General features: G+C 33.9%; 1 protein-coding gene across 1 annotated transcript; it reads left to right on the top strand.

Moving 5' to 3' along the window:
- The first annotated feature begins 3975 nt into the window (after window positions 1-3975).
- Window positions 3976-7792, top strand: LOC138307417 (tripartite motif-containing protein 2-like). Its single transcript, XM_069248159.1, has 2 exons — window positions 3976-4134; window positions 5712-7792. The coding sequence occupies exon 2, from the start codon at window positions 5821-5823 to the stop codon at window positions 7318-7320; it is 1500 nt and encodes a 499-aa protein (XP_069104260.1). The 5' UTR covers window positions 3976-4134; window positions 5712-5820; the 3' UTR covers window positions 7321-7792.
- Window positions 7793-21733: the final 13941 nt, after the last annotated feature.

Below are 21733 nucleotides of genomic sequence, written 5' to 3'. Positions count from 1 at the left end.
GGATAGGGACTGTAGTCATGGGAGTTGTGTTTGGTTCTCTAGTTTTACCAGATGCTGTGACATTTGTAAGCTGTATTTTCGCTCGATTATCACATTTGATGAAATAGAGAAATGTAAAACAAATACCACAACCCACACATATAAATATTAACAAGGTGTGATATTTTCATGTATACTCTACGTTTAATTCGACCTTCTTCCGTGGCTAACAAATTTTGCGAATTTTCATTTTCACCCAAACAAAATTGGGAATATTTTTTCATGGTTTCGATAATTGAATAAATATTAAAGGGACAATTAAATAAGTTGTTTAACAACATTCAGATCACGAATACACATTATAACGTGGAAGCAAATTTTAAATCATTTAATTGACAAAAATAGCAAATGGAGTCAATTATATCTAACTTATAGACGCCCTCCCCGTTGCAATTTACAATCGATTAATATAAACATCTTCAGATAGCTTTAGATATAAAAAGGTACTACCAGTATTATTTTATTAACGTTAGAGGGAAGGGAAGAAGAGAGGGGAGGGGGAATGGATATAATGCCGTTTTTTAAATCTTATTCGCAATCATTTAAAAACGTGATTGGATTTTTATAACATAGTGTTTATGCCATCTAGTAATGCCAATAAGTAAGATACTACACCACTGACGAATGGTATTTTTTCACTATCAAAAACAGGAGTAGACAATTTAGTATTTTCTGTAGCTACCAAAGTAACTTACTTTACACCACTGAAAAGATTGAGCTTCTTATTTTACTTCAGGTTAAAATATTAAAAATAATTGATTGCGTCCCGAAAAAAATCATGGTACTATGTCTGATGTGAAATGAAGAGTACTGATTGCGATCAACCTAAAGAAAAATAAGTTATTTTTATATCATTTTTTTGTGTTATATAAACATACATTTACATGAGTAAACACCAATTATTGTTCATATGATGTGTATCGTAAATGCTCTCTCGGTTATGAAAAAGTATAAGATATATCGTTTAATGCATTAATATGATTTTTTTAAACACTACAAATATTATGTTGCCTTGAACAGGCAGATTAATTAGCATTGCTCGAAAAGCGCTACCTTGAAAAACGGAAAATAATCTGTTTAAAACACAAAAGTCTTTGGATTTGTCGGAAACCGAGTCCTTGCAAACCATTTCATTTGAGGTCCAAAAGTGTCAATAACCCATAAATGTCATTGCCATGTAAGAGATAAAATATTTAAAAACAAAAAAACAAAAAATAACAATGCATTAATTTCGTTTGTTTACCTGTTGAATATGTAATACATTACCGTATCAATTTGATTAAAGTTGTGTGTTTTATCTGCATTTGTAATCATTTTATTTACATACATAAAAGATATCATCAGTATTATTGTATTAACGTGAGAGGGAGGGAAGAAGAGAGGACGAAAGAGAGGGGAGGAGAAATGGATATAATTCAGGTTTTTAAATCTTATTTGCAGTCATTCTAAAATGTAATTTGATATTTATAACATAGTCTTTGCCATCCAAAACAAAAACGTTAAGTAAGTTGCTACACCGCTGACGAATGGTATTTTTTCACAATCAAAAACACATTAGACAAAAAAAATCTTAGTTACAAGAGTTACTTGATTTACACCATTACCATCATTGAAAAAAAATAAGTTTCTTCTTTTACAATATGTACTTCAGGTTAAAATATTTAAAAAAATAATTAATTGCGTCCCGAAAAAAATCCACAACACTATGCCCTATGTGAAATGAAGTACTGAATATTATCAAACAAAAACAAAATGTTATTTTTTGTGCTAAATTGACATACATTAAGTACATCAGTAAACACCAATTAGCATATGATGAGTATCGTAAATGCTCTGTCGGCTATGAAAAAAAATATAAAAACATATCGTTTAATTCATTCATACGAATTTTTTAAAACACATAAAAATACAATGTTGCCTTGAGCAGGCAGATTAATTAGCATTTCTCGAAACACGCTAAATTAAAAAGGAAAATAATCTGTTTAAAACATAAATGTCTTTGTATTCGTCGGAAATCGAGTCCTTGCCAACCACTTCATTTGAGGTTTAAAAGTGTTGACTCAATAACACGTAAATGTCATTGCCATGTAAGATTTAATATTAAAAAAAAATGCATTAATTTCTTTTGTTTATCTGTTGAATATATAAAAACATTACCGTATCAATTTGATTAAAGTTGAGTGTTTTATCTGCATTTGTAATCATTTTATTTACATAACAATCCATAGTTTGAATATTTCTAGCTAAAGATCAAAACATCCGATTCGCCAGTTTCATTGTTTGTACTTCAATACAATATACATATAATTTTCTAAATTGTCGGACAATGTTAACACTTCACGTTCCATACAATATGGTCAAAACGATTTACATTGAGTGTATCTCATATTTTTTTTATTTTTGTAAGTTCATTGAAATATTAGATGATAAACAAAAAATATCTATGCTTTACTTTATAGCCATTCATTTTTCTATAAATCAGACAAGGTTATCATGTTATCAATTCATTTACGAAAATTAATTTGATACCGTTGTTATTTTCAAGGCAAAACATCTATGTTGAAACATATCAACCGGGACAAGTTTACCACATAATGTCTATCCTTTTGTAGGTATATGAGGTATAACAAAAGGATTCCATTAGCATTGTTTCCGTTGTCTGTTTGCCTCCTATCATCAACTCTGTTGGCCCTTTGGCGTCACTGATGAGACCATTGGAGCCAGATTAGCCGTCTGGTGTGGTGTTCGATCATTTATTTGATATGCATACTTGATAATGTGTTCAGGTTATTTATACATGTATCGTATAAACATATGCATTGTTACAATATTTAAGCAGGATGTGGAGTTATTATTCCACTACTTGTACCTGGCTGTCATTGCTTGTTCTAGAAAGCAGTGCATTATAATTTCTGATTTCTTCCGGATTTATTTCCCTGCGACATCTGTGTAGCACCAAAACACATTAGGTTTGTTCGAAAAAAGTCTATTCAATAGAATTATGATTCAAACCATCAGGTGTACTAGAACGTCAATTCAGTACCAACCTGAACCCTTAAGACTCTGTATAACTAAAGACGATATGCTAGTAGTATCTAAGCATTACAAAATATGATTAGTGATAAATGTATTTTAAGTTGTTTATATAAATTTATTTGCACCTTTTTAATTCAAAGCTATTTGTCAAAGGTATTTCATTTCAGAATACTTTATTGTCGGACGTTAAAGACAATCGGAATTGGGCAACAGGCAACATGCCTGTACACGCCCTCTCCTTACATATTAACAGTACATACAAATCAATATATATGTATACATAAATAATCTCGATTGCTATTTTTATTTAATGATGATGATATCCTAAAATATAAAAGTTACTTGGTTTAATTGACAAGCTCCCTAGTTCAAACTAGTGATCATGTGTTTGACGTTTGACCAAGTTTCATTTTTTTTAAATATTTAAATGCACACCTTTTAGTTCTGTTCAAATGTGATTTATTAATGTGCAAAATATCACAGCTTCAACAAGGTATAATGATTTAAGCTATGTAATATTTTGTCTTGAATGCCACATAAACTAAACTTATCCATATTATACGATTATCACGGGTATTCACAAATTTATTTGTGTTTCTTTTAGAATTTCCATTAAGCTATTTATATCTTTGACGACTGAAGTGGAAAGTATACACACGCTTAATATAGCACGCATCTGACCTAATAAATGCTAATATGTAGCCTATGGTCTTCATTTATATACAGATTAACAATAATACGTATTCACAATGAACTAATACTTTCCTATTCAGATACACCGAGTAAGTTCTAGAATAACCAAACTAAAACACAGTAATAACATTTTTATTGATAACGCAGTAGGAGTTTACATATATTTAAATGGAACATGCTGTATGTATAACGGGTTGTATAACCACTGAACCGTTACATTTCTCGGGAAACCCAGTACACACCCACATTACATACCCGCCATTGTTGATGGGAAATACGTGCTTATAGTGGACGCATTGGTACATATATGTGTTTTACACACAGCAATAAGGCGTTGATGGAGAAACTACCTCTTCATATCAACAGGTATGTTTTATTATTATTGAGAATGGTGACAGTGTATCTATCTCCTACAGTGTACCTCGAGGCTCAGGGGCTACCATATCACTGCTGATAAACTGAAGGATCTGTGTGCGGCGACTTGTATATAATATGATAGAGAGTAGTTTTAATATTTGCTGTATATCAAACTGATTTGATTGATCGATTAACAGTAGACTGTATGGCTTTGACGTTGGACATCGCTCCTTTGTCATCTTCAAAGGAAGCCCAGATATATATATGTGATTGGTTTTTGTCTCCGGAAATGCCTTTAGTTTTACTATGACAATCGTCCAGAAGATGGTATATCATCAGTGATATTAATTCCTGAAGTATCAATGATGCTGCCATATCTAGAACATAGTATTTCCTGTGTTATGTTATACTTGGATTATTGTATATATTTATCTTGGATTGCAAACTACGTAAAATGTGAAGTCGAAAATAGTATTTTAATGCTTCATATAGATGTGTACACTGTGTTTTGATTGGCAGTTATTTTATAATTTATAAATATTATTATAACCTCTTTACTTCGGGGGTTATTATCACTGTCGTTATATCCACCCCAGGATTATGTCATAGCAGCATGAAGACATTTCAGGGATATAAAAACTGACCATTCACCTATGGAGGATTCCTTTGAAGACACAACGTTATCCCATTCTTTGGATGTACATCAAAAAACCAAATTACCTGTCTTACCTGGTGTCACGCAGAGGACCATCAGTTTTGATATGACATAGTTTATAGTTGTGGATACTGAGCTAGTGGTAGTATCCCTTGGAATATCGAAGATGAAATTTACCATATATGTGAATTATGAAGCATGTTAGACTTGAATATTGTGTTAAGTTCATATCTAAATATAACGGACACATATAGCCTGGTAGGTAAAATATACAGGTAAAACTAGTATCAGGTAAAATTGTGTGTGTCAGTTTTGTCGCTGAGTGTTTCTTCGACAGGTAGTTTTGTCCTTATTCACCCTATCTTAACCACCTAATGCCTGCACTCTTCCTCTTCCTATTACTAACATAAAGAAATCAACTACGGATAAATTATTGAGCTGAAGTACAATAAATACACAGTAAATCGGATAAATTATAGCTATGAACATATGAAACTCGCTTCTGGTGTTCTTGGATTACTTTCTATATGTACAGTAACTATTTGTCCTTTGTTCTTTAACGGATAATTTCGTACAGTATGCCTAGGTATTCCATGCTTGAATCTAAGATTTATATGATATCACATGTATCTATCAAGTGGATAGGGATATTTCATTCTAAGTGAAAGATTTTGATTGGTCAACCTAAGGGTTAACGGCCGAAATCTTTAACAAAGGTTGAGGTAACCACTGTCCACTTATGATTGATTATTTTTCTAACATACTTTAACGAAATGTGAAAACTCAGTTGTTAAGTAATATTTTCAAAACGCTATCAAAGGGAGGACACTATTTAGACGTAAAGTTTAAATGTAATTTATGTGATCAAATGAATTCAAAAATTGTTTTTATTGCATCGAAAATATCTTAGTATTATCATTTTTTTTTACAGAAATGTCGTTGTTTAGTTACTATGGACGCAAGGTGAACACTCAAAGCGTACTGGCGTTGTACTTGAGCAAAAAATCATGACCTTCGTTTGAGTAGGTTACAGAGAAAAGATGACAGCACAAGTACCAGTTCTTGGACAAAGGACATGTTTGAATCCTAGTCACAAAGGGAAGACATTCGAGTGGTTTTGTGAGTCATGCGCAGACCTCATATGCGTCAGTTGTATTTCTACTACTCACAAAGGTCACAACATTGTCCAGTTAAGTGTCGTCACTCCTGACAACAAGAACAAAATTAAACAGTTCGTCAGTGACACCGAGAAAAATGACTTGATGGAAATCCGAAAGGAAATCAACTCTATGGAAGATATATTGGAGAAACATTTAAGCCATTACAAAAGTGTAGAGCTGGAAGTGGAAGACCAAGGCACTAAGCTGAAACAAGATGTTGATACAATGATAGCTCAAACGCTATCTCAGTTGAAATGTTCCAAAGATGAAAACACGGCGCTCATCATCAGCTACAAGGATGAATTGGAAAAGAGGCTTGGAGACATTAAAGAGAATTTAGAGCGGTGTAAACAGTCACTTCAGACTGGATCCGACATCGAAGTGTTCGACACAATGAAGATAATCCGTACAGGAACTACACTACCTACTCGACCGATCATGGGTACCGCTAAATTCACCCCCAATCTATGTCCCTCTTTACTGACTGCATTGGGAGAAATGAGTCTGACGCAACCATCAGCAGCTTCGGGAGCAAGTCCAGATCGTCCAAACCTCTTACCTAAAGCTAAAGTTCTGGCAGAGTGGGCACCTACTAACAACATCAAATCGATCTGCCCAACTATTGGAGGAGGAGCGTGGTCCTGTGAGATGTCAAGTGAGACTATTACCGATTGGACCCCTACAGGAGAGGTCTACCAGCTGAAGGAAAGTCTTGTTAGAATCACAGATATATGTGTGGTACCGAAAACATATGCACTTTGGGCCTGCTCAAACAAAGACAACAGTGTTGTGAAGCTCACATCAGGCGAACTGAAATGGCAATTCAGTACCAAATCCGAACCCTTAAGCCTATGTGTCACTAAAGACGACCAAGTCTTAGTAGGATCTAAACAGAAAATTACAAAGTACACTCAAACTGGAAAACTGGTTAATACTACAAAAGCTTCACTGTTTAAGAAACAAAAAGTTGTTTCGCCATGGAGGTTGACAGAGTGTCAGGTGAGTAAAAACGTAGCGGTGGGGGATGGTGATTGGTCAGTCGATGGTGGTAAGGACGAACCACTTGTCCTAGTACTAGACATACATTTACAGGAAGTTTGGAGATACGGACGATCGCAGCACGCGACCAAGCCTGGATCACGACCTTTTGACCCGTATGACGTAACATACGATTCAATGGGACAGTTAATAGTTGCTGATTACAGTAACAGATGTCTTCATCTGTTGAGTGGGGATGGAATATACCTGAGATTGCTACATACAGACACATTCAGACCTCAGGCTTTATGTGTCGACACCAAAGGCGTCATATGGGCAGGATTTGGCGAGGACACAACCAGCACGAAAAATGTCAAGCTTCTACAATATACCAGAGATTAGGGACCAACGTAAAAGCTTTGGTGTAAAACTTGTTAACCGGATATTACCTTATTTGAAATTCCAAAGTTAACTGGTCTTTACAAGCCTTCAAAGCACATCGCCATCCTAACGTCAATAGATGTATGTAAAACTTCGAAAATACTTAGTAAAACTTATCATTATGTTTTTTTAGTAAATATTTACATTCACAAACCATTTATGAAACCTCAATATCTCGAATGCAAGAGTTTAAAGAAAAAAACTCTTTAAACTGACTATTATATGGAACCTCATTACCTCAAAACCGATCGGCAATGTGAAGCTTCGGAAACCATATATGAAGCATTCTAAAGTTGATGAGTTGACAAAGAACACCATCACTTTATGTTAACCTCCCATAACATAATACATTTATCAGATGTTTCCTTATCCAACATACTTTTTGTTATTTTTTTAAATTCGTTAAAACTAGACTAATAAAAAGAGCTATATCTTTTTGATGTTTATGATTAAAAATAAAAACAAAATCGGATGACAAAAAACCATTTGATCGTTAAATCGAGTTATGTATCATTTTTTATCAGTTTTCTCTAAACCTTCCATAATCATATAAGAAAATCATATCATCTTCATGTCATCTTGATATTTTGCTTCTTCGAGATATCCCGATTACTCCACTTAGCTGAGAATTTGTTTTTCCTTAATGTCGGAACACTCGACATTTTTATTGTTAAGCAACCGACCGTATAGCTGCTAAAACATTAAACAAGTACGTGTATATGGTTCTTATACTTACCTTCAACAGGCGTTATCGTTACAAACAATGCTTAAAGATGTCTCCCCGCCGACAGAGCATAAACAGTATCCGCCATATGTATACTGTTGGTTATAAAAAATCGAGCCATGTCCCTGTGGCTGCACTCATATAAAGGCATAACGAATTTTCATTACGGTCTTAATGGGCTAAAACCCTTCCGGGACGTGGTTTTACCTCCAAAGTCGAAATCCACATTGAAATTCATAAATATATTTTTTACAACTATTTTTTTGTAGTAAACACGTCCGTAGCTATATATATACATGTAGTAAGACAAGTCACGTGTTAATGCCTCATTCATGCCATTGGCCGAAATGTAGAAATGTATTATGAGTAACTAGTGATCACGTGATTGTGTGTTTACTTCCAAATATAGTGATAGTTTGCTTGCCATTTTTTTCGGAAAATGGTTTATTTGAAAATATTTAGACTCCAAAATGTTATTATATATTGCATGCGTATCATTTTGACTTGCACATATGTACTGTTTTACTAAAAATAATGAACAGGTCCCAGTTTCATGAACATTCCTTAAATTTAAGGAATCCCTTAACTTAAAATTCGCCATAGAAAAGCATTACAGATTTTAAGGAAAGCTCCTTCACTTAAAATTTTCCTTAATTTCTGTAATGTTTTCCTATTGAGAATTTTAAGTTAAGAAATTCCTTAAAGTTAAGAAATGTTCATGAAACAAACTTGGCCCTGAAATGAGGTATGAGGCTGTCATTTCCATGTTTTATCTATAATCCGAATTGACGAATTCAATCGGTCTAACCGTCTAATCTAGGATCAACGAAAATCGGCTACTCCCGGCTACATTCGTAGAATCCTAAATTTATATATATTTACCTGCTTAAGGTTTAATTTTAAGAACAGATAAATATAACACAAAGAAAATAAGATCTCCGTCAAGAGGCCAACTTATTTATACTAAATACTAGGTAAGAGAAATCATTATATCTGGAAGTACATGTAAACACACAATCATGTAATCACTACATTCTATTATTTGTAGTTACCCATTAAACACTTTTCCATATTTCGACCAATGGCATGAATGAGGTATAAGCACGTGACTTGTTTTACTACGTTTTACTACAAGGAAAGCTTGTTTTGTACTATTATGGGGAAAATCCCCCGCGGATCATGCTTTCAATTCCAACACTTGAAACTGCTAAGCAATATTATCATTGATATCATTGTTTAATTTCCATATTCTTTCCAACTTAATGGTCAAGCTTCCGCGTAGCCCACTTAGCTTTTTGGGAAGCTAATACTTATAACAGTAAATAGTTTTATCCCTTTGAACTCCCATACAGCTCGGTGACGATCAGTATGCAAAACGTATCTGATTGGCTGACCAATCAATGAACAGTATCAGTTTGAATGTAATACAGATGTACATTGATTGACTATATAGCTAGTAGTTTGGAAAGTAGGCGGGGCCACTGTTCGTCGCTATTTTTCAATTCAATGATTCACACAATTGCACGATACCATGCAGAAAATAAATGATTTGCTTTTACTTAAGACATGGAGCTACAGGTATAATGGAGTACGCATGCACCAGGTGTAATAAAAGCGTGAAGTGCATCAATTGATACTGTTTTCATATGTTTTTTTTTAAATTAAACTTGTTACGAAATCATAAGATTGTATATGTCATCATGAAGCAGAATATACAATGCGATGCATATTTAGTTTCACACTCATTTCAAAATGTAAAAAATTCCAGAAAATAATAAAACAATTGTAGCATTTTGATTTCGGTAAATACATGGTTTTATCGACCTCAGAAAAAATATCGACCTCGGACTACGTCCTCGGTCAATATTTTTTCTAAGGTCGATATAACCATGTTTCGACCTCATCAAAATGCTATTTTTGTATAAGATCACTGAAACATGCTGCCAAAGACACAAGGCAATACACCCCACCTGGTCACATTATACTGATAACGGGCGAACCCGTCATCCCACTCCCTTGATGCTGAGCGCTAAGCAGGAACAGAAACTACCACTTTTAAAGACTTTGGTGTGTCTCGGCCATGGGACAGAACCCAGAGCCTTCCTCGCAGTGGCAAGTGTCAACAGAACATCATGATAATACCGTAGTGTCCCTAAAACACCGACAGTATCCACAGCCTAATTGGGCGTTGTTTGTAGATGTTCATGAAACAGAATTCAAACCAGTTAAGTATTACCATGTTTCTATATACTATTGAAACGTCATTTTGTGGCACACCAAACAGAGAGATTGATTAGGGTATAGGATTTTGTATGATAATTACATAAGAGTTACCAATTTTAGTAAGACATACTAAGTTATACTGCTATCAAATATGTCTCTGTTCTTTTTCTTTTTTTATTATTATTTCTGTACGAGACTGTATTGCCCAATCAACATGAAGTTTTTGGTGGCAGATGTCGGAATGTTATATCTGCAAATGTGTACTTTGATTTCAGTGGAACAGTCATTAATGCATCAGACCTCGTAAATGATAATACTACATCTTATCTGTGTGTCGAAACATATCATTCGAAATATCAAACCGTCAGTAGGAAGATCAATTTTGACTTTGTGTCCAACTGTTTGGAAATTACATTGATCACTACGTGTGTGTGTGGTTTCTCGAAAATATCCCTATATTAAATGAATCTGGCATATTTCTCACAGTTTGCTTCATGTTAAACCATGATGAATTAAAATGTAATTTTCATTTCCAATTAATGCTTTTCAAAAAACTGAAATGCTTCGTCAAATGATTGTTGGCCCATGTGACCCTGACTGAAGGTCAAGGTAATTCAAATCAACCAACTTTGTAGCCATTTATGTCAGCATGCTACAGACCTAATATTAGGTCTCTGGCCTTCTAGAACTTCAGAAGATTTTTTATCGATTTTTTCGAAAAATTGCACTTTTGAAATTTGACCCATATTTCCAACCGAATGTTGACGTTTTACAGAAACGTATTACATGACTTGTCTGCTCCAATTTTGATTCTACATAACCAATTCAAAGCAGAAAGAAAATCGTCAGCCGTTAACGAGATATTGACGTAAGTTCAAAACCGGAAGTCAGGTCGTAGCGGCCATATTGGATTTTTGACCAATATAAAAATGCTGCTGTCACACCTTGAAATCATGTCCGGCAATATGGTGACACAATTATTGGCATATCTCTAACCATTTTCTTTGTATACAATTTTCTATGCCGTCTAATAATAATAATTATGATAAAAAACAGAACGAAAACATTAGGTCTTAATCCTCTAACATGTCTAATGGGATTAAACATTACAGGTAACTCAGTTTCAATATATTTAATTATATATGTAATTCTGGAGTGAGACAAGGTGAAAAATATGCACCTTTCTCATTTTTATTTTCAAATAAATTTTCAGATACATTTACACCTCGTTAAGTCTTCTCATATATTGAAAATGCCAGACATTTTAGGAGATTAAAGTCGAATAAATCTTCCTCATTCCTTACATTTAATGACAGCACATAAACAACTATCACCAATGTCTGCCATGTTGTTCATCAATAAAATAAATAGCTGTTATTGGCGTTATATACAATACATCAAATACTTATGTACGAAAATCAATAGAATATCTCATATAATGGGGTGCATCACATGAATAACGAACTGTATAAATATTGGGTCGCTGAAGGGCATTCTATTATAACCTGGGATGTTGTAGATGTCTTTAGACACTTCATTGTTCAAATTCTGATTTGATCAACATGAAACATGCAGGGTATCATTTAACTGTATGCTCATTATTTGCAATCTTTACTCAATCTCAAATGAACAATAGAAATCTTGAAAGATGCCATAGTGAATATCATTCTTGTGAAAATGGGAAGGAAAATATGTTTTGCCAGTGTGATTCGCTATGTGAATTTTATGATGATTGTTGTTACGATGCAAGGAATGTTTCCGGGGTAACACAAAAACAGGATAGTGAGCAACTTTTATATATCGATAAGACTTCATGCGAAGTAGTCAAACATAGTAATTTGGTGAACGCCAACAAAGATAAGGGAGTGTTTATGGTCTCGTCTTGCCCGGATAACGTGGATGTTGATTTGAGAGAGAAATGTGAAAACAACATGTCTGGAATTGATATTACAGACCTTGTGCCTGTAACTGACACCGCTACCAGTGTAACCTTCAAAAACAGACATTGTGCACTCTGTCATCACGTACAAAACTGGATTCCTTGGTTGTTGGAGACACATTGCAAAACGGGATTATTTTTGTTTTATGGATCCAAGGAGTCATTTTCTCTGGCCGAATCTGTGAGTCGTGTCATCAGCGATAAAAGTTGTGGATACGGCTATGTACCTCCGAAACTCACAAACATAAGACATTATTACCATTATTTTACATATAATGTACGGAGAATTTCTCCACAAACTGAATCAAAATGTCAGAATCGTGTTCTAAAGCCTGTTACATATAAAAAAATATATATACAGGAATCAAAACTGTATAATTGAGGCCTCTAATCAGAATTATTTGATGTCAAAATATGTTTTATGTTTTCTGGAACAGACAATTGTTGATTTCCACGTTCGGATGGAAACTCATACCATAACAACCGTTCTTGATGTATCATCGTTGTTTAAAAAAGGTTCTAGCTGTAATGATGGGATACTTCTTCCTGATAGGGTAAGTCAGACATGCTGTTAACATGAATATATACAGGAATCAAGACTGTATTGGTGATGTCTCCAATATGAATTATACGATGTCAAAGTATATTTTGTTTTTCCTGGAACAGCAAGTTGTCAATATCCGCGATCAGTTGGGATATCTTACTTTCATTACCGTTATTGATGTGTCCTCAATGTTGAAAAAAGGTTCTAGCTGTGATGACAGAATACTTTTACCTGGTAGGGTAAGGAAAATATGCTGTAAACATGGATAAATTCGCGCGTGAATATTTTTGCTCTGTCAGCTTTTAAACTAGTCGCAGTGTTACAATAATGCGTATAATTATACTATCTAATTATTTGCATATACAAATTGAATCTGGTGGTATGTTTGCGAAAAGTGAAATTTCCACCGGAAAAAATAAACTTTTTAACATTATAAATCTTAAAATGTCAAAACTAATTTTCTTTCTGGATTTTGTTTTCAACTTTCAAACTAGTCGCGGCGTTATTATTATAAAATAATTGTCTAATTATTTGCATATTAATATTTTAACTTGACGACTACTTCTGCATAGATATTCACACGCGAACCCATACGAAAGCAAAATCTGCAAAAATTTCCACGCCCAGGACCCCCCCCCCCTTTTTTTTGTGTGTGTTTTTAATGTCAAAGCAAATTTCCTTTCATGTGTACGTTTACCACAATCCATGATTTGTTACGAGTGTCCAAGCTAATTTCAGTTTACCTCACTTATTTACACAAAAATGCTACACTATCCATGTTACTTACAAGGAGGGAAATGATATATATTGTACAAGACATAATATGACATTCCATCTGACGTAATGAAATCCATTCGTGACTTACAAGAGCTATCCCATCGTTTCATCCATCGTTTCTACCTTAGTAGCAAATCTAGTTATTGAAAGGCGTAGGGAGCAAATAACATAATCGGTTAAAGATGCTCCACCGCTGACAAGTGGTATTTGTTCACTATCAAAAACAGGAGCAGACGATTTAGTATTTTTCTTCAGTTACAAAAGTTACTTACTTTACACCATTACCACCATTGAAAAGTTTGAGCTTCTAATTTTACTTCAAGTTAAAAATATGAAAAATAATTCCGTGGCACTATATTCTATATGAAATGAAGTACTGATTGCACATGCACCAAAGGCGAAATAGATTACTTTATATTATTTTTATGTTAAGGATGTACACCTCTGAGAAGTCAAAATTTTCTTATATTAAACTTTTTTCTCATATAGATTTTTGGAAATAGGAGTTCATACCATACAAGAAAATGGAAGAAAAAACATATGTCGGTGTGCTTATTTTTGAGCTATTTTCACTCAAAGATACCAAGTTGACAAAATATTGGATTTTCTGGGATTTTTGCCGTTTTGACCAAATACACAAGAGTTTAAAGCCATAATTTCCTAATGAGATGTTTGATATATATGGAAGTTTGAAGAATATATTTTCCTGTAGTCTTCTTTAAAAATATACAAGTTTTGATTAATAAGACTCATATTTTTTCTCAGAATAACAACATATGCTACCCCTACCCCTTAATTTTGTGCTACCAAATGCACCATCTCCAGCCATTTTTGCCAAATTTAGCCCTTTATAGAAACAGTTGTGGTATTAAACTTTTGTTAATATTTTGCTTATCAATAGGGAATGGGTTGTTCTTTCTAAATTAGGCAGAAAATGGGGGGTCAGTGTGCTTACTTTTTTGCCCCATTTGAATAAGTGTTATTTTTCAGTACTTTAGAGTAAAAAATAAAAGTGCTCAAATAACCATTAAATGCAAAAATAAAGTGACAAAAGTGTATCACTTCACGCAATAATGCTCAATATTTTAATAACCAAGAACCTAGTAAAGATTAACAGCAAAAATTATCTCGATATAGCTAAAAATGCTGGTGCAGTGATGATTTAAGTAAAAATAATGTCAGTAAAAAAATGATTAATTTATGGCCCTACTCAAAGAGGAAAAAGACACAATTTCAAAATGGACGCCAAATGGGCCATTTCTTATAATCCCTGTATAAAAATATTTAGTGAAAATAGAAATGTAATTTTTTGACAAAATTTACATCTGGCAACTTGCTACAGATATTCATAACATATATTTGAAAATTTCATAACTGTCTCATAACTGCCATGTAACCATTATCATGTACCCTGCATGTTTGGAATTACACTTGTTCGAATTTCGATAGATGTCACTTACGAACGGAAATGCTCCTTCTCAATGTCAGTTTTGACTACCAGCCATATTTGTTCACTACCATAATGAAGGGTTTGGGTTGTTTCCCTTTGCCGAAATATACCAAAAGTAAACACTAGTTGCTTATTGCGAAATAAGGGAGTTGATAATTAATTTGACCGCTGTAAGTAATGTAGTGTGACCGTATGGCCCGTGCTTGTTGTTACAACCAACACAACAGGACGTCATGATAATAGCGCAGTCTCCCTAAATACACCGGCAGTTACTACCACATCTCCACAGTCTGATAACAATAGGGAGGTTGTCTGTAGGTGTTCATAAAACTAAAGTCAAACTAGCTTAATTATTACCATGGTGTAGGTGTTCATAAAGCTAAAGTTAAACTAGCTTAAATATTATCATGGTGTAGGTGTTCATAAAACTTAAGTCAAACTAGCTTAATTAGTACCATGGTGTAGGTATTCATAAAACTAAAGTCAAACTAGCTTAATTAGTACCATGGTGTATCATGGTAGGTGTTCATAAATCTGAAGTTAAACTAGCTTAATCATTACCATGGCGTAGGTGTTCATAAATCTGAAGTTAAACTAGCTTAATCATTACCATGGTGTAGGTGTTCATCAAACTAAAGTTAAACTAGCTTAATTATTACCATGGCGTAGGTGTTCATAAATCTGAAGTTAAACTAGCTTAATCATTACCATGGTGTAGGTGTTCATCAAACTAAAGTTAAACTAGCTTAATTATTACCATGGCGTAGGTGTTCATAAATCTGAAGTTAAACTAGCTTAATTATTACAATGTTGTAGGTGTTCATAAATCTAAAGTTAAACTAGCTTAATCATTACCATGGCGTAGGTGTTCATAAATCTAAAGTTAAACTAGCTTAATTATTACAATGGTGTAGGTGTTCATAAATCTGAAGTTAAACTAGCTTAATTATTACCATGGCGTAGGTGTTCATAAATCTGAAGTTAAACTAGCTTAATCATTACCATGGTGTAGGTGTTCATAAAACTAAAGTTAAACTAGCTTAATTATTACCATGGCGTAGGTGTTCATAAATCTAAAGTTAAACTAGCTTAATTATTACCATGGTGTAAGTGTTCATAAAACTAAAGTTAAACTAGCTTAATTATTACATGGTGTAGGTGTTCATTCAAACTAAAGTCAAACTAGCTTAATTAGTACCATGGTGTAGGTGTTCATCAAACTGAAGTTAAACTAGCTTAATCATTACAATGGTGTAGGTGTTCATCAAACTAAAGTTAAACTAGCTTAATTATTACCATGGCGTAGGTGTTCATAAAACTAAGTAAAACTAGTTAATTATTACCATGTTGTAGGTGTTCATCAAACTGAAGTTAAACTCGCTTAATTATTACCATGTTGTAGGTGTTCATAAACTAAAGTAAAACTCGCTTAATTATTACCATGGTGTAGGTGTTCATCAAACTAAAGTTAAACTAGCTTAATTATTACAATGGTGTAGGTGTTCATAAATCTAAAGTTAAACTAGCTTAATTATTACCATGGTGTAGGTGTTCATAAAACTAAAGTTAAACTAGCTTAATTATTACCATGGCGTAGGTGTTCATCAAACTGAAGTTAAACTAGCGTAATTATTACCATGGTGTAGGTGTTCTTAAATCTAAAGTTAAACTCGCTTAATTAAAACCATGGTGTAGGTGTTCATAAAACTAAAGTCAAACTAGCTTAATTATTAACATGGTGTATTAGTGTTCATAAAACAAAGTTAAACTAGCTTAATTATTACCATTGTGTAGGTGTTCAAGTTGACTATTGAAACATCATTTAGTGTCACACCAAACAGAGATTGATTAGGGTATAGGATTTTGTATGATATTTACAGAAGAGTTACCAATTTTAGTGAGACATACTATTTCCTATAGAAATCTTTTGTCAAGCTACTGTATTGACAGTTCATGAAACATTTACCGGCGTCAGATATCTTCACAGTTATAATGTGTCTATGTTCTCTTTTGTTTCTTTTTTTAGGATTTCTGTACGAGACTGTACTGTCCAATCAACATGGAGCCGTTTGATGGCAGATGTCAGAAAGTTATATCCTCCACTGATGGGAAAATCCTGGACCTGTTATTTGAAGTGAACGTTGTATTTGATGGGAACAATTTGACCATGAAATCAGCAATGAACGAATTGCTAAGAGATAGATTGTCTCTACCAAGTGAATGTGTCTTATCTTCAGGGTATGTGAATCTAATGGATGTAGCATCAGTAGAAGTCATACTGGGTAAACACATACTTACAAACAATACATGTTCTATGGTTCGGATCAGATATCAAATAAAAAAGACAATGAACAAAAATTGCAAACCACAGCAAATAGGTGATTTTGTTCTTAAAACTGCGAATTACAAAATGTCGTTTGCCAATGGAATTACAATTACACATGTACATGACGTCACCAGAGCCTCGTGTCAAACTAATATCACTATAAGCAATCCTGTGTATTTTATTGACCAATATTGGAGTGGAAACAATATACCCTGTTCAGCTGTAAAGGTCAGCCTCCTCGGAGGAAACAGGTCCGGCCTACATGATATCGATAGAAATCTGTTTAATGTGACTAATGTGTACTTTGATTTCAGTGGAACAATCATTGATGCGTCAGATATCGTATATGATAGTAATACATTTTATCTGTGTGTCGAAACATATCTTTCGAAATATCGAACCGTCAGGAGGAAGATCAATTTTGACTTCGTGTCCAACTGTTTGTCAATGGTATGTTTGGTTTACTGTATTGTACAGTATTGCTTCGTTCCTTTCGTGAGGAATGGTAAATTTGATCTTACGTGTATGTTGATTTCATTTCTACTTCTTTCCCAAGTTGACTTCTTTACAAGGTTTTACATTACCGACAAAAGCTGTGAATGGTTTGGCATGCTCAAACACTTTGCTTGGTTAGGTGTGTTTGTATTTTTGTTCCTTTGCTCGTTCCGTTTGCACGGAAACGTGATAAATCCACAAGCCTCCGATAAATCGGATAATATCAGGGCTTCAATGAAATATGTTTGTGCCGGCCTGAGCATTATTACCGTAATTGTGTCATGTACAAAACTTATGAACTTGTATATAAATCCGTCGGAATGTTGGTATGGCGGTGAAATGTGCTTTATTTCTAACTCTTCTGTCTTTTTTCTTGCTTTCATTATCCCAATATCGAGTGTTTTAAATGGAACCAGAATTTTGTATGCACGTGTCATCTCTTACATGTCCGAAAACTCCCTACCAGATCTATCCAGCGCAACTGAACCGAAACTGATGGTCCTGATGGAAATTACGTTGATCACTACGTGTGTGTGGTTTCTGGAAAATATTGCGATATTAAATGGATCTGAAATGTTTTTAATTACATTCAGGAATGTGGCAAGTCTTCAAGGCATAATTCTGACAGTTTGTTTTATGTTGAACCATTATAGTTAGTTTGTGTTGGTAGAGTTGGTTGTTGGATGCCATAGACACTAAACCCAGTAATTTCTTGTGGAGTGCGTGTATATGACTTCGTTGTACCGTCATATAGGCGAGTGCTCATAAAAATAAACGGAGGAATTTACGTTGTTACATACAAACATACATGGCGTTTTGAAATGATAATTTTGAACCCCAAATAATGCTGTTTGAATAACAATAGAAATGCTTAATCAAACAGGAGGCGAAATGATATACCCGGTATTTAAAGAAATAAATGTACCAGTTATGAACGCAGTCTAAGATTATCTAAGTCCATATCTGAATTCATTTCCCGAAAAGACAAATTGTCACCGGCACCAAGTAAAAATAGAATGTACAAATTTAATGTATAGTGATATGTAAGGCTGTTTATTGTTATAAGCATTGTCATTTAGATGTTCGTCTGTTTGCCCTTCAGTATCCCAGATCCTTAATCGTATTGGCACTAGGCATCTAGTATACTCTAAATGTAAAAAAAAAGCTGTTCTGTTTTGCATCGTTGCTTACATAATTTATATGTTGTGCAATTGTGCTGCCATTAAAAGTCATCGTACATTTGTATCTTAATTATTATATATATTTAATAAAAACATAAATCGACTATATACACGATTAAACCATTTTATAATTGCGTATGATTACATTCACGTAGATAGTTTGCAATAAAATAATATCATGACATTTATGATTAGCACCAGTTATCGATGACGTTGGCGAAATCATCTTCTTCCTATCATCTTACTTTTCTTTAAACATATTTTATTGTAAAACACAAAAGGATCAGGCACAAGTTATTCTATCATCCTATCATCACTAATACCGAGTACATAAAATGGTTTGAATAATATTTCGAATGGTTTTGACTGAAAACACTACCAATGTTTCCAGCCAAGGTGAGTCTGTGTTATTTATTGAGTGTGTAGAATTCCGTGGATTTTGACAAAATTAGTGAAAGGATGATTCTTCAAATACTTCCTCCTATATGGAATGCGTTATTTTTTGCTAACATGGATGAGACAGCGGAAATAATTTTAACATCTGAACTGTGATCGATTAATCTTCATCTCGACAGTTGATGTTTGTAATTTATTCAAATAAAAAAAAACATCATTCAAATACAATGTAATAATAATTAAAAATAATAATAATTTATTCAAATAAATATTAAATTATTGGGATTTACATATTAATTTTGTATGAAGGAAAGCTAAATATGACAAAACACCTTGGTTTTGATAGTAATGTTAACATCTTATTTGATTCACGGCCCATCTGTCAAGACAACTGTCGCCATAGAACATAGGTAGTCCCAGCTGCAGTTTGATACCATGCTGTAATCATCATGTAATATTATGCATTTATAGCCCCAGTGGCAGCGTGTTATGAAGGTTTATTTTCCCAAAGGTTTAATATTTCCCGAGGGCTTGCCGCGGGAAATATTACACCTGAGTGTAAATAAACCTTCATATCACACTGCCACCGGGACATAAATTGTTTATTATACCTAAAATTCGCAGATTCGCTACTCTGCGTTGACGATTACTTCAATTCGCTACGAGTGAAAAATGACGTTTTACGCTTCGTCTGTCATTGTTGTACAATTGGAAGGGACGATAACTACGTGTGAAAGGCGGGCGGTCACTATAGGGGCACGCGCCCCAGGGAAATACGATGTTTTATTTCCCCCGATGAGAATACGATGTTTTATTTCTCCCTCGGAGGGAAAAACAATGTTTTATTTCCCCCGAGGGAAATACGATGTTTTATTTCCCTGTCATATGACGTGTTTCAACTAATCACAGACACTGTAATAAACATGAGGTATAATGATATGCATTTATGGCCCCGCTGGCAGCTTGATACAAAGGTTTATATACCCGAAGATGTGATATTTCCCGAGGGCTTGCCCGAAATATGACATCTGAGGGTAAATAAACCTTCATATTACACTGTCACCGGGGACATAAATTGTTTTATACCGAAATTTCGCAGATTCGATAGTCTGTGTTAATAATTTCTTAAATTTGCGATAAGTGAAAAATGACTGTTTACGTCATTGTTGTACAATCGGAAGGGAAGATAACTCCATGTTTAATTTTGTTTTATTTCCCTAGAGGGAAATACGACGTTTTCTTTCATACCTACGGGTGTAATACTGGCTGTTCAAGGGCAATGCAGTCTTGTCATCTGAGGCTGTACTACAAGTAGAATGGCTACCCATGCATTAAAGCCTCGTGACGTCAACAAAACTTCTATTTCCTGGGTAAAATTTTAACATTTTTTCACAAACTTGACTGTTTTAATATAAAAGATGCAAACGACGGAATTTGTGTTGAAAATATCACGTAATTTTTCATGTAAATTCAAAATTGACGTTCAGTCGTGGATTCATAAACGAATTTATTTCAAAATGGCGGGATATTATAGTTGTAAAATTGCAATAAAACGTCGAGGTATGAAAAAAAATACTCTTTCATAAGTGGATATGAAGGATAAGGGTATTATGCACATATAAAAGAGGCTTATATTATATCCCTGTCATGCGATGCGTTTCAGCTAATTATAGACACTGTTATAAAGATGGGGTATAATAATATCTATTATAGCCTGGTTGAGCGGGCACTATTGCCTCATAGTATTGTCGAGGAATGGAATTCGGCTCGGGCACTATTCTATCTCGAGTTTGTCACGTCTCTTACACAACAATTTTATTATACTTTGCACATAACATGCTGTGTATTAGCGCTATAACATCTATTTTGTTTCTATATTTTATTTGTTTATCATAACATTTGTTCCAGTGGCATGGCTTTGACAGCTGATGCTAGAAAAGAAAAGTAATTTTAACAATGATGGACCGACATTTACTATTTTCAATTGTCGTAGAAACAAATATGTTTTTACTTTGATATATCTATTTATAAGAGCAATAAGAATTGCATTTCAATTTTATGACATTAAAATTAATCAAATCAGTAGAGACGCCAGACTATGTGAAATTTTTAAGAGTTGTTAAATGAAGACTATTTCAGGGAAAATCTAAGTCATGTCTGCAAAACAACAACTGTTCGACTTCAAGGTTTATGTTGACACGTATTGTTATGTGATATACACGTATACTAATATCATAACTTTAAATATCTGTGCGAGTCGTATGTAAGACGTATTGGAATAAATATAGCGTAACTATGAGGCAATATTGTGCTTTAGTA

This window comes from Argopecten irradians, chromosome 14, assembly GCF_041381155.1.
Source record: "Argopecten irradians isolate NY chromosome 14, Ai_NY, whole genome shotgun sequence".
Taxonomy (NCBI): Eukaryota; Metazoa; Mollusca; class Bivalvia; order Pectinida; family Pectinidae; genus Argopecten; species Argopecten irradians.
This window is presented reverse-complemented; position numbering and strand designations above follow the sequence as displayed.